Source organism: Ciconia boyciana, chromosome 25, assembly GCF_034638445.1.
Source record: "Ciconia boyciana chromosome 25, ASM3463844v1, whole genome shotgun sequence".
NCBI classification, from domain to species: domain Eukaryota; kingdom Metazoa; phylum Chordata; class Aves; order Ciconiiformes; family Ciconiidae; genus Ciconia; species Ciconia boyciana.
Genome location: NC_132958.1, coordinates 733,596 through 746,445, shown reverse-complemented (window position 1 = coordinate 746,445; position 12,850 = coordinate 733,596). Strand labels below are relative to the sequence as shown.

At 44.1% G+C, this 12,850-nt stretch overlaps 1 protein-coding gene across 2 annotated transcripts in view; it reads left to right on the top strand.

The window, feature by feature from the left end:
• The window catches only part of ANTXR1 (ANTXR cell adhesion molecule 1), a 113,198-nt gene that overhangs the window by 77,326 nt on the left and 23,022 nt on the right, over positions 1–12,850 (top strand). For both annotated transcript variants that reach the window (XR_012039650.1, XM_072846003.1), the window contains exons 15-17: positions 1,584–1,679; positions 2,185–2,352; positions 10,928–11,008. Coding sequence is in view for 1 of the 2 variants with exons in the window: in XM_072846003.1 (XP_072702104.1) it covers positions 1,584–1,679; positions 2,185–2,352; positions 10,928–11,008 (345 nt within the window). In the remaining variant the exon portion in view is untranslated. The remainder of the gene's footprint in view (positions 1–1,583; positions 1,680–2,184; positions 2,353–10,927; positions 11,009–12,850) is intronic.

Here is a 12,850-nt window from a genome sequence, read left to right as displayed (position 1 = left end):
TTGCAGCAAAGAGCTTCAGCAGCTCTAACCCAGAGCAAGAGAAAGAGGTCAGCTACGACGGAGAAGAACCTTGTATTTATGACTCAATTGTTCACTCTTCCTTTAGATCAGGACAAATTTTGCAGCCAAATTTGTGTATTTTGAAAAACAGAAATGCTTTTGTTTGACATGAAAAAGCATAGTTTGTCTTGGATTTTTTCCCCCAGTTTTTCAGTTTTCCTACTGGGGCGTTCAATTTCAAAGTATTTTTGGCTTTTCCCACTTTGGAAAGCTCCTAAGTTTTGGAGTTTTGCCAAATCCCTGTGAAAAATTAAAGAAAGAAAAAAAAAAGAGGGACAATTTTTTATTTCTCTCCACATTTTTCACAGGAAATACTTCACGTTTTTGATGAACTCTGCTTTTCTGCTTTGCCAGTTCACAGCCTGAACTGTAGAAATTAAAGGGAAAAGCACTATATAGGTCAGAGCATATGTGGAGTTGTTATACAGTGCAACAAAGAATATAGAATATATAGACTACACTAGTTAGAACTTTCGCTAAACTCATTTTAAATAAACTTAAGGAGATTTTCTTGATTTGTTAATTTGGCCATATCTGAATGTCATCATGAAGGCCAGGGTCCTGAACACATTGAACTTTGTGTATGATGATTTACCATAGGTTTCTGCCTGCAGTACGTAAGGGCAGAACACGTTCAAATTTGTACAGAAGTCTCATTTTTCACACAGGGCCTGACTTTCTGCTGGCTTAAGCCCATGAAAATCACTGAAGCCACATGGACTTCCATGGGCAGCCTCCCCAGCAGAGGCAGAAGTTCATTATAAGAGCTAATTCCATTCTTGTAACTTTTCCATTAGACTTTTCCATCCTATGACTCTTGGCCAGCTCATCTCGAAAAAACCTCATCTCTGTGTCGGGCATTCACGCTGGGGTTGTTTCCAAACGTACTCCTGATCTGCCTTCACTCAGGAGCAAATTTGACTTGCTTGCTTTCTTGCTTTTCCCCTCATTCCATCAAATCTGAACTACAATACAATGATTTATCTGGGCCCTGGAGGGTTCCTCCAGCACAGGGAGCCATGACTCAGGGAACACTCCTCAGAGCAGCAGCTGTTATCTCCCTTGTCACAGGCATAAGTGAAGGGATGGCAAAGAGGTAAGTCCTTGCTACCATCACGCATGGCTAGCATATCAACCAGACTTGCAGCCAAAAGACCCCAGCTCTTGAGCTATGCTGAGTGCTATTTTGGTGGCTGCTTCAATGATTTTGCAACTTGGAAACAATTTACTTCCCTGATGATGAAAGATAGAGTCTCTTTTTTTTAAAAAAAAAAAAGGGGGGGGGGCAAAAATCACATTCTTGCTGGGGCTGGACTGTACCTTTCAAGTGGTGGTGGTGTTTATAATCTGAAACATTTTCTTTTTGTGAGTGTACATCCTCTGGAAAATAACCAGTGAAAGACCAGAATCTTGACCGTGCTGGCTCTAGCAGGCTCAAAGGACCACGTAGCCTGTGAATGTTTATTGCTTTCCATCTCTAGTAATGCTTCCTAACAGTGCAACCCCTTCCTTCTGTTCTGTAGGAGGAAGATGATGATGGCCTTCCAAAGAAGAAATGGCCAACAGTAGATGCCTCTTATTATGGTGGACGAGGAGTTGGCGGCATCAAACGAATGGAGGTAATTAGATACCAGTTCATGTATCAGATGATCTTACTTGTGAACTGACCTGTGATATCCCCCTGCAATTTACCCAGAAAGAAACTCAGGAGACAGGCACAAACTTCTTTAAGCTTTTCTTGTACATCTGAGCCCAGATTGTTTTTTATACAGGAATATTTGAGAGCCAGACACAGATTCCTGAAGTTTGCAACCATCTTTTTCCTCCAGTACAGTAAGATCCTGGTCCATGCCTGGGATACAGGGGCAGTGTTGCCATACAAATTACAAGGAAATATTTTTAGTTTTTCAGAAAACCTTCCCCACTCCCACATTTCTCATAAATCACAAAGAAGAAGTTCAAAGTTTGAGCTCTGGTTTAGAAACAAGCTTCACAGCCTGTGCCTTGCTCTTCACTTTGGATTTGGACACTGGGAAAATATGGACAAGGATCTAGTTATTACAGCAGGGATGTAACTTTCTGCAGCAGCTACTATTGTAATATGCCCTCATGCCATCTTTTCAGGTGCGCTGGGGAGAAAAGGGCTCCACAGAAGAAGGCGCTAAGTTAGAGAAAGCCAAGAATGCCAGGGTCAAGATGCCAGAACAGGAATACGAATTCCCCGAACCCAGGAACCTTGCGAACAACATGCGCAGGCCTTCCTCTCCTCGGAAGTGGTACTCTCCAATCAAGGTAAGTCCAGTCCAGCGTTGTACTGCATAGGATGTTTCCGGGAGATCTGTGTTAAGTGTTTTCACATCCAAGGCTAAGATGTAGAACTGTCCACAAACCTGTGATCTCAAGATGCTGCTAGAGTAGCTGTGCATGAGGGAGTCTCACTGAACTGTGCCTGGGGAGCTGCTGTAGAAAGGAGCCACATGGGGCAATGGGAATTTCCCACCAGGCTGATCAGGTTTTGGGGTTGCATTGCTTTCTTAGACCAGAATAGGATCCTGATCTCTTCCAGTGGTGTAGCCAGCTTCTGTAAAGTGCTTACAGACTCCATGGCACTTCCAAGGACAGGCCGTTTAGTCCATGCTGCGTATTCCCTGAGATGTAGAGAATAAATAGCATCCTCTTTCCTTAGAAACAGGGGAGAAAATAGGAAGAAAATTGCTGCTAAATGTCACCAGGGAGAGTTGTCCTCAGCAGATCAGGGATTGTAGTGCACCAGATGGATGTCTGCCAGCAGGCATGGGTCACAGGGCCAGGCTTGCTGCAGGGCAGCATGCTCGCTTCACTAGGAGGGGATGCCCTGCAAGACGTGTTTGGCTGAATTAGAGTGCCTCAGATGTGGAAGGTCAAATTCACACTGATATCGGGTCACATGCAATGCAAAGCTGCACAACAGTCGCCCACAAGAACTGGGAAGACTTTCCTTCTCTGCCATCTGTCCCAAGGGCAGGCAGCTGTTCTTCAGTTCATCTTCACTAATACAAATGGTTGGCAGTGTACAAAATGGAAACAAGCAAGCAACTGAATACTTCACTGAAGCAAAACTCTTCGTTGCACATATGAATGCTTCTTGTGGATTAAGAGGAACAAACCACACAAAACAGATACTAGTCGCATCATCCAGGGCATGGTATGAGGGCACTCCAATGTCAGAAAGCTGATCTTTTGCATTCAGAACAAATTAAGCTGTCCTCAGGAAAGGAGGACAGCTTAACTGCTGTAGAACTACTCTTATGAAAAGAAAAAAAAAACAATCCCGCACTCCTATTTCTCAGGTTTAACTCTCTTGGGAAATGCCAATACCCTTCTCGTCTCTTTTCAGTCTGGGGCTATTTGTAGCAGCACTGTAGCTATCAGTCTCAAAAAAGAATGAAAATGCCCAATTCCTATTCAAGTGCAAACCTTGCACCACTGGAGCTTGGATCGCATTTTGAAGAGTGGAGATGCTGGTTAGGGTCTTAGAAACCCTCTACAGGCAATTTATCTGCAAGTAGTCTGCAAAGAGGGTGTGTGTAACATATGTAGTAAACCTTTTGGTGTATAGAGCTTGCCTTAAACTTTATGCTGGGGGATGGGGAAGTGCCTCACTGCTGGAAATTAGAGGTTTTATTCTCCTGTTTTCTTCCTCCCCAGTAGCAGTCAATCTAGTCAGGCATATTCTATTAGCCAAGTTATTGTAATGCAGATATACTACGCTGCAGTACACCCAGGTTTCCCTGCACTGTATCTTGTTACTGATCAGCTCCAAGCAGTGCCCATAGGAATTTGGGCAAGTCACATGTTTTGGCTTTCCTCAGTCATTGATCTTGCAGCTGGTTCAAATCCAGTGATGGGAATGCCAAGGATGCACAAGGGAGTAAGAGTGGTTTCCGGAGGATACGGAAATGTAAGCCTCTTTGAAAATTTGGTCCAATGCCTTCTCTCTTTTCCGCCTTGAAGATTATCATCTAATAAACATAGCCTACCAACAAGTCATTTGCAATTGTGTCATAATGACTTCAACATGTGTTCACGAAGGTTATTCATTCCCACAGTGGGACAGGTTAGAGAGTCAACTGTTTTCAGTTCTGAGTGGGGAACGCAGTAAGCACCATAGCTGCTCCTTTGTTCCTAAGTGCATTGCATTGTCATTTTGCGTCAGTGCAAAGCATTTGTAAAGCACACTCGTCCCATCTGGGAGACTTTTCACTCCTCCTATGTGCTCATGGAAATGACCTCATCCAGCTGAGAGACGCAGCTAAGTTGCTTCTTGCATGCTGCAGTCAGAGGGGTTCATAGCACACAAAGCTATACTCTAACCACCAAGGAGCTGACAGAGACACTGATTTTAGTACCAAGAGCCCTGAATGCACGCTCAGGCAGCTGGAATCCATGTGGGTACAACTACCTGAGATCATTAGTTGAGCTGGGTCCTTTCCCATAGAAGACACTGCTGAGTTTCTCCCCTCTTCCTTCACCAGTTCACGCTGTTGGATTACAGCCTCGGGAGACTTTCAGTTAATTTTCAGAGTTTATTCGGCACGGTAGGAAATCAGTTCTGAACAGAGGAGTCAAGTTTGTTGCAGATCTGTGTCCCAGCTGGAAATTCTCCAAAGTTCAAGAGAGACTTGGAGAAAAGATTCAAGGCATATAGGGTTCAAGTTCAGTTCTGACTCTGACTAGGAACAGCTTTTGCTTTGTAACAGCAAGAATTCAGTTATAAAGGGGGCCTACAAATATTAGGAGTATCTCATGGGTGATATATATTTGTAATTCCTTTAGAAATATCTCTCTTATCTACCATTCAAATTGTATACAGTATAAGGACAGTTCCAATCCAAGACCCCATATCCAAATACTCTCATAACTTTGGGGTGTTCTGCATCTGGATAGTATTTAGCAGCCTGAGTCTGTCTGTGGATAAGAATTTACCTAATTATTAATTGCCACCACACCCCTTATGGAACTGCACCCAAAAAGACAGTGTATGCAGACAGGATAACTATCTAACACTCTGCCCACGTACAATCATAAGCACTCATCAAAAACAGAGGGGATCATTCCTATGAAGCAGGGGTCCTGCTATTACTCTCCCTGTGCAGTAAGGAATTAGCAAAATTGGCAAAATTCATCAGCACTCTTGGCAGAAGCTCTTGTCCTGAAGACGTGAGCATATGAAGATGAATTTGCATTGTGTTATGCAGGGAAGCTATCAGAGAGTCATAAGAGACAGAGGGAGGCGAGGAGGGATAGCCTATTAGGTCATTGGGTCTGTACTCTCAGCCAAAGCAGGACTGCTAATTTGAATCTATCCTTCACTGCTTTTTCCAGTCTGGTTTTTAAAATAACATAGAGGCTTCCACCACTTCTCAGGGGGGAATATTGCACAGACTACCAGACCTCACCCATAGGAAATGTGTCCTGATACTCAGCTTAAATTTTCCCTCATCCCCATGCTCCAAGTGCACTCGGCTCCCTTGGTTAACGCAGATGTTAAATTTCCACCCGCTCCACTGGACTGGTTGAAACACCTCTTCGGAAGGTAAATAAATATGCATGTAACAAGCTACTTAAAAAAAAATCATTAGTAAAGGAGGAGGGCAAGGAATTAATCTCAGGAACAGCGAACGAAGGTAGCTTAAATCGGACAAAAAGCCAGGAAATTCACATTTTAGGGCCAGTCATCTTGCTGGCCAACAGGCCTCCTTTTCTCCATGCAGCACAAGTGCCAGCCTTTACTTAGAGTGTTCTGCCTTTTGCCAGTTTATCTGATGGAGTTTTTCTTCCCTCTGTTACTCTTCCCAGAGTAACGTCTATAAGGTAGGTAGACAGCTGAGAGTGGATAGATTGCTTTTTGAAATGCTCCAGAGATTTATTTGCAACCAAATGTGGCTGCTGACATTTAACAGATTGTGGTTATTATTATTGTTGTTATTCTTATTTGCTGCTGTTACTTCTTAGCACGATGCCAACTGGATTATCCAGCTTTTAAAATATCTTTTCAACAGTTTGAAAAGTCAGTGCAAATAATCCGAGGAGAATGACAAGTCTGAAAACTTCTTAAGAAACTTGCCAAATCCTCAGTTCATCTGAGAGGGAGGGGCAGCACAAAACGTAGATGCAAGTGAAGGATCATAAAGGACCATGCCTTTAGTTTTAATTTGGTTCAGGACATGCTCCCTGCTACAGCCAGCCATGCAGCTCTGTATGCTTTGGTTTGGTTAGCAGCTTTCCTCCTACCTCTATTTCTACCTCTGCTTTTATCTACCTGTCTACCTAGCTATCTCTCCTTTCTTCCTCTTCCTCAGAGCATTTATAAGACTTGTTTGATTTCAAAAGGACCGCTATCAGTCTCTAAAAAACAATGCATAAAGGACCACAAGACAAGGCTAAACTCACTGTTCATACACAAACACTCACACGCAGGACCTGCCTCAAGGCTGAGGTTGAAGCAACAACTGGTGCTCTCAAAAAGAAACCTCAGGTGAATCCTAAGTGGAGGCTACTTAAGCATTTACTAAGCCATGTGTCCCTGGCACATTTTCTAGCCTTTGTCCCTCCTATCTCTATTTACAAAGCTGACATGGCACAGCTTCCTTGCTAGAAGAGGCCCAAGGGCAGCTTGGATTTATAGGCAGCTTACAAAACTGCCTCTAACTGACACCACCAGATACCAGCTCTCGGCAGCACTCTAGATATCAGGTCATTCACTAGACCAGGGTTGATACAGTGCTGAATTAACCATGAATTTGGGAAGAGAATGCATTCATGTTAAAGCAATGGCTGAAACTATGCCCTCCTTCATTTGTCATCTGCCCTGATTGTTTCTTCTTTCTGGACTTCATATCTAGTAGGACTCGAAGCTTTATTTGCCTCCAGACTTTTTTTTTTCCTCCCAGCGACCTTGTGCTTTAATTGCAAAGGAGTTCCCAAACACAGAGACACAGCCCATCCACCAGAGAGCACAGAAGTGTTTACATTTCCAAGTGAATGCATTGCTGTTTTCATTTCTTCAACCGACATCATCTTTTCCATGATCCACTCTCCCTCTCTTCCACCCAGATGTCTCAGGCAGACCCTGAAGCTCCATTCAGACTCCCAGAGATGGAGCTCTGGGCTTTTCCCAAGAAATCTTGGTAGGCTCTGGGAAATTAGGACTGCAGAGTAAAAAGAACTTTTTTGTCCCATGGAAAGTTGTAATTTTCCCCCTGGTTTCCTAAAGGAGAAATGGAAGAAAAAGGTACTTATGTCTTAAGTTGTCAGAGGAGACAGGAGATCAAGAGCTTCAGCCAGCTCTGATGGAGGGGGAAAGATGGATTGGGATAGACAGGGATGGCTTCCCTTGGGTCTAAGAGGTTGTGTGGTCCAAATGCAGAAGAGTCTGACAGGGGAGTTTCTTGCTTCTTCCTTTGAGAATAACAGACTTTCCTGGCTCTCACCTTAGGAAGTCTTTTCCCCAGTATCCTATGGAAACAAGATCTATACAGTCATTCTGTGTGTCTGTCTGTCTCCACCCATGTGTCCCTCCAACTCCCAAATAAGCTTTGAACCATTGGCTCAACACACTGGTTGAGGAATATAGATCTCAAAGAGGATTACAGCCCTAATGGTTTCTTGAAAATGGAAGAGAAAGACTCTATATCCCCATGAAAGGAGGAGTATACATTGAGTGCATTGAGTCTTTAATTAGATACCAGAGAACCAGGGTCACAGAAGGACCTTATAAATATCCTGGCTGTCGGGAAGGTCTCACCTTCACAGACACTGAAGTTTAGAATCGGAGAATCATAGAATCGTTTAGGTTGGAAAAGACCTTTAAGATCATCAAGTCCAACCGTTAACCTAGCACTGCCAAGTCCACCACTAAACCATGTCCCCAAGCACCACATCTACACATCTTTTAAATACCTCCAGGGATGGTGACCCAACCACTTCCCTGGGCAGCCTGTTCCAGTGCTTGACAACCCTTTTGGTGAAGAAATTGTTCCTAATATCCAGTCTAAACCTCCCCTGGCACAACTTGAGTCCATTTCCTCTTGTCCTATCTCTTCCTACTTGGGAGAAGAGACCAAGACCCACCTCGCTACAGCCTCCTTTCAGGTAGTTGTAGAGAGCCATGAGGTCTCCCCTCAGCCTCCTTTTCTCCAGGCTAAACAACTCCAGTTCCCTCAGCCAATCCTTGTAAGACTTGTGCTGCAGACCCTTCACCAGCTTCGTTGCCCTTCTCTGGACACGCTCCAGCCCCTCAATGTCTCTCTTGTAGCAAGGGGACCAAAACTGAACACAGTAGTTGGGGTGCGGCCTCACCAGTGCTGAGTACAACGGGACGATCACTGCCCTAGTCCTGCTGGCCACACTAGTGCTGATACAAGCCAGACATTTCTTCTTGGCCACCTGGGCACACTGCTGGCTCATATTCAGCCAGCTGTAGACCAACACTCCCAGGTCCTTTTCCACCGGGCAGCTTTCCAGCCACTCTTCCCCAAGCCTGTAGCGTTGCATGGGATTGTTGTGGCCCAAGTGCAGGACCTTGCACTCAGCCTTGTTGAACCCCATACAATTGACCTCGGCCCATCGATCCAGCCTGTCCAGGTCCCTCTGCAGAGCATTCCTACCCTCAAGGAGATCAACACTCCTGCACAACTTGGTGTCATCTGCAAACTGACTGAGGGTGCATTCGATCCCTTCGTCCAGATCATTGATAAAGATATTAAACAGGACTGGCCCCAGCACAGAGCCCTGGGGAACACCGCTTGTGACCGGCTGCCAACTGGAGTAAACTCCATTCACCACCACTCTTTGGGCCCAGCCATCCTGCCAGCAAAGCGTACGCCCGTTCGAGCCATGAGCAGCCAGTTCCTCCAGGAGAATGCTGTGGGAAGTGGTGTCAAAGGCTTTACTAAAGTCTAGGTAGACAACACCCTTTCCCTCATCCACTAGGCGGTCACCTTGTCATAGAAGGAGATCAGGTTAGTCGGGCAGGACCCTTAGTATCAGCCATGAGACCCAAGCTCTCAGGAAAGCAAGCTTCCTCACCGTTAATGAAGCTACTTGCTCTTTTCCCACCACTACTGCAATATTCAGCTTACATTGCCATTTGCTTAATTTTGTCCCATGATAGTTATATGAGGCAATTCTGCTATCATAAAATTTTTGTAGTCTTTATTTCCAGGAAACAGGTAGCGATCATACATGCGTTTCTGAGTCTAGTCAGGGCTAGCTAGGTCTTTGGATTTGATCCTGTTGACCACAGGAAATAGTTTTGTACCAAGGGACAACTTTGTACATTCTCAGAGTAGCTTGTCTCCATCTCTGCAGATACAATAAAGTTTACTGACTTTTACTGGTAGGGGTTTCACTCATGGTGCCTGATCTAATATCATAGCATTTGAAACAATACTAATGGAAAGCTTAATAAATACTGTCTGTTGTTAACCCTCTCAAGAAATTTTCACAAATCTCTGGGTATCATGCACTTAACAGACCAAGAGTCAAATGAAGTTAATGTGAAGAGAGTTTGATAAATTAATCTTCAGCTTGTAATATGTCTGTAGCTTTCCACTGAGCCAGCCAACATGCTGCACTTGCGTAAACCCTTCTGCAGATCTCCCAGAAGCTGAATCCATTTTGAAAGTGAAACCCTGGCCTATTAGAGTGGGGATATAGCAGGGAATCCTTCAGCAGCAGATGTATGTTTCAGAGCAGATGATGAGGTGGATATTTCTACATTGCCGAGCCCTGTGCTGCTCCTTCTGGCCTTGTTCAGCTCATTTGGAAAATAACCGCAAGCTTGGCATTTTGTGTTGCTGCTGAATTTCAATCAGGAATGAGCGCTTTGTCTGCATTGCAGAGAAGCATTGCAGGAATGGCAGGGAGGATCCGACCCCACACCTCAACCAAACTTTCTGTCAACAAGAGATTTCAACACACTGGGTTTTCAGCAAAACTTGTCTGGCTCTGTGCATGTGCACACGCATGCATTTGGGTACAGGCTGTTGGGTACGAGACCACACAGTCAGGTGAGCAGCTTGTCAAAACCAGTGCAAAGTGTTGAGGGTGGCATCTGTAGGGCAGCTGACGCTGAGCTCACAGGAATGGAGGACTTTGAAAGATGTGTGTTACTGCCTGGAAAAGACAAAAGTATTAACTGGCATACTGGGTGGGACTGGGGAGCTTGCGTGAGACCCAGTAACCGGATGCTCTCTTGCTAGCGTGTAGCTGACATGAAAGATTAAGTGGGTCGTTACACAGCACCTAGCTGTGACACAGCTGTCTTGGCTGTGTGGAGAGACAGTTTTTCAGTCAGTTCTCCCCAGCAGATTGTTTTGAGATATAAATCAAAATTATTTCTAATGTGTCACAGTGGTCACCTAGAGCTAGAGCCAAGCCACTCAGCCAGCTGGAGGAGGAGGCGGAATAGTTACGAAATGCATCGTATAAATTCACCTGATCGCTTTCTGCATTGATTTAGCATTTTGCTAGCAACAATGTCAGGAGCTGAGTAGGTATTAGACTCTCAGCCCAGGAGGCATCTAAGTCACCTATTACCTTTGGAGATTTTCAGAAGAATATGTAAAGGCTAGACACATGGATACTGGTTGAGTGTCAGACATACCTGCTTATTGCTCATCTGAAAGCCTCTTCCTTTGCACTTGCAGCAAGTTCGGAGCGAGTTTCTGTGAGAGAAAACATTGCTCTCCAGCACCCTGTACAAGCACAGGAAATGATTAAGTAAAAAAATGCGTAGGTCTAAGCTGCATTGTCCCTGCACTGCACTTTGCACAGCGCACTTGGTCTTGCACAGAAGATAACACTGTGTTTCTTTTGATTGCAGGGGAAATTGGATGCTCTCTGGGTCTTGCTGCGGAAAGGTTACGACCGTGTATCTGTGATGCGCCCGCAGCCAGGAGACAAGGTACTGTGCCTCAGAACATTTTTTTACAGCTAGGGAAAAATAAAATCCCTCTAAAGTTTCTGCCTGCCTTTACATATGGGACTGAAGGCAGATACTCATGACAGCTTAGAAACAAAAATTCAGTCACATCTGTCAGCTTTGTTTGCAACTGCAGTTCATGCAGTTTGACTGATACAGTTTCAGGTATGAAAACTGTCCAGGTGCAGTGACAAAAATATCCATCGAAGAGCCCAGTATAGTCTTGCTCTTAGATAATATAGCTGCTTTCAGTTCATTACATAAGTAATTCTAATGAATAGTAAGGAATATTTCTGCATATTTTCATTCATTAAAATCTTAAATTCTGGAATAAAACTCTGAACATACATAAATATATATATTTTTTGCTCCATAAATTTAAACTTCAGGGCACTTTTACAAAGCAAAGTTTGCAGAATGAGGTTTGGACTGTTCTGTGAGAGGGAGGAAGTATTCCCATATATTTCTAGTAAAAACTGGGTTCATGCAAATTTCTATACATTAGTGTGTGCTTATGGGTGGAAGCAGAAGCCACTGAAGAGAATAGACTAATGTCACTTTACAGGAATGATACTGTCTATGACAGCAGGATACTACAGAGCTACCTCTCATCTCCAAGGTACTAATCTCCTCCTTTTCAGTGGAATTAACTGTCTGGGTCCTTTCTACATAATTTCAGGATCGTTATCCCGAACTATCTCTAGAGGTACCTAGCTGAGCACTGAAGTGGCCAACACACACTCAGGTGTTGTGTTCGGCTCTAAGCGCCCAGCAGACACACAGGGACATGCAGCTGGGAAGGGAGCATGAGAGCTGCACCTGAGCTTTGCAAATTTAGTGTGTGTTCAAGGTACACAAGATGGGTGAACCGAAATCCCTGTGGTAGCCATAAGACATCTCCTAACTCCTGGCAATTTAGATGGTTACACCCAGTTGCCCAGGGCTGTTCCCAGTCCAAATTTTAATATTTCCAAGGGTGGATTCGACATCTCTCTGAGCCCCTGTCCGTATTCATCATTCATTCATGTCTTATGCGGTCAGTTTACACACCTCTGACATAAATCAACACAGGAGCTTGGAGTTGCTTCAGGAATATATTTGGCCCAAACTGTAAGTAACTGTAGCATTGTGAAAGCTTCAAGAAACAACAGTGTAATTTTTTGGTGGAGAATCATAGTTCTGTAACATTTGGCTCCCTGTAAGGTTTTCCATTGAATACAGGACTTTTGTGAATAAAAATGTTTAATGTTTTGTTCCTTCAGGAGGAAGATTTGCTAAAATGTCTTCACTGAGTGTGATACTGATTTCTGGGAGAAAAGTTCGTAACATACAGGTTGCTAATGCCTGGCAATTTTCCCACAGAAATGAGGGTTTCAAGAATGCCTATGCTGTGAATAACTTTTTTGACTTGACAAGCTAAGATTATTTACATGAAAGATGCCACTTCCCTTTACGCTGGGGAAAATCCAGAGCAGTTTAACTGAGGCTGATACAGTTAGCAGCAATTTATATTAGTGCAACTGACAGCAGGCTCCATCCCTTTTTGGTGATGTATCTCTTAGACATGCCATTCTGTGTCCTGTCAGCATAAGCGATAGCAGAATTAGCCCATATAGGTGTTATATGATCCGACCTCGAAGTAAATTACGCTCTTTATGATTCTATTGTGCTATAAAGGATCTCTGAGTTGGGTGCAAGTATAATTTAGCGTGAAAGAGAAGCTGGCTGAAAATGCACCCAGGCTCATAGCTGCTAAAATACCTGTTTCTCTCCAGCTGACTCCTGGAAGACTTGTAAATGTTTGGGCATTTTCCTGTGTAGATA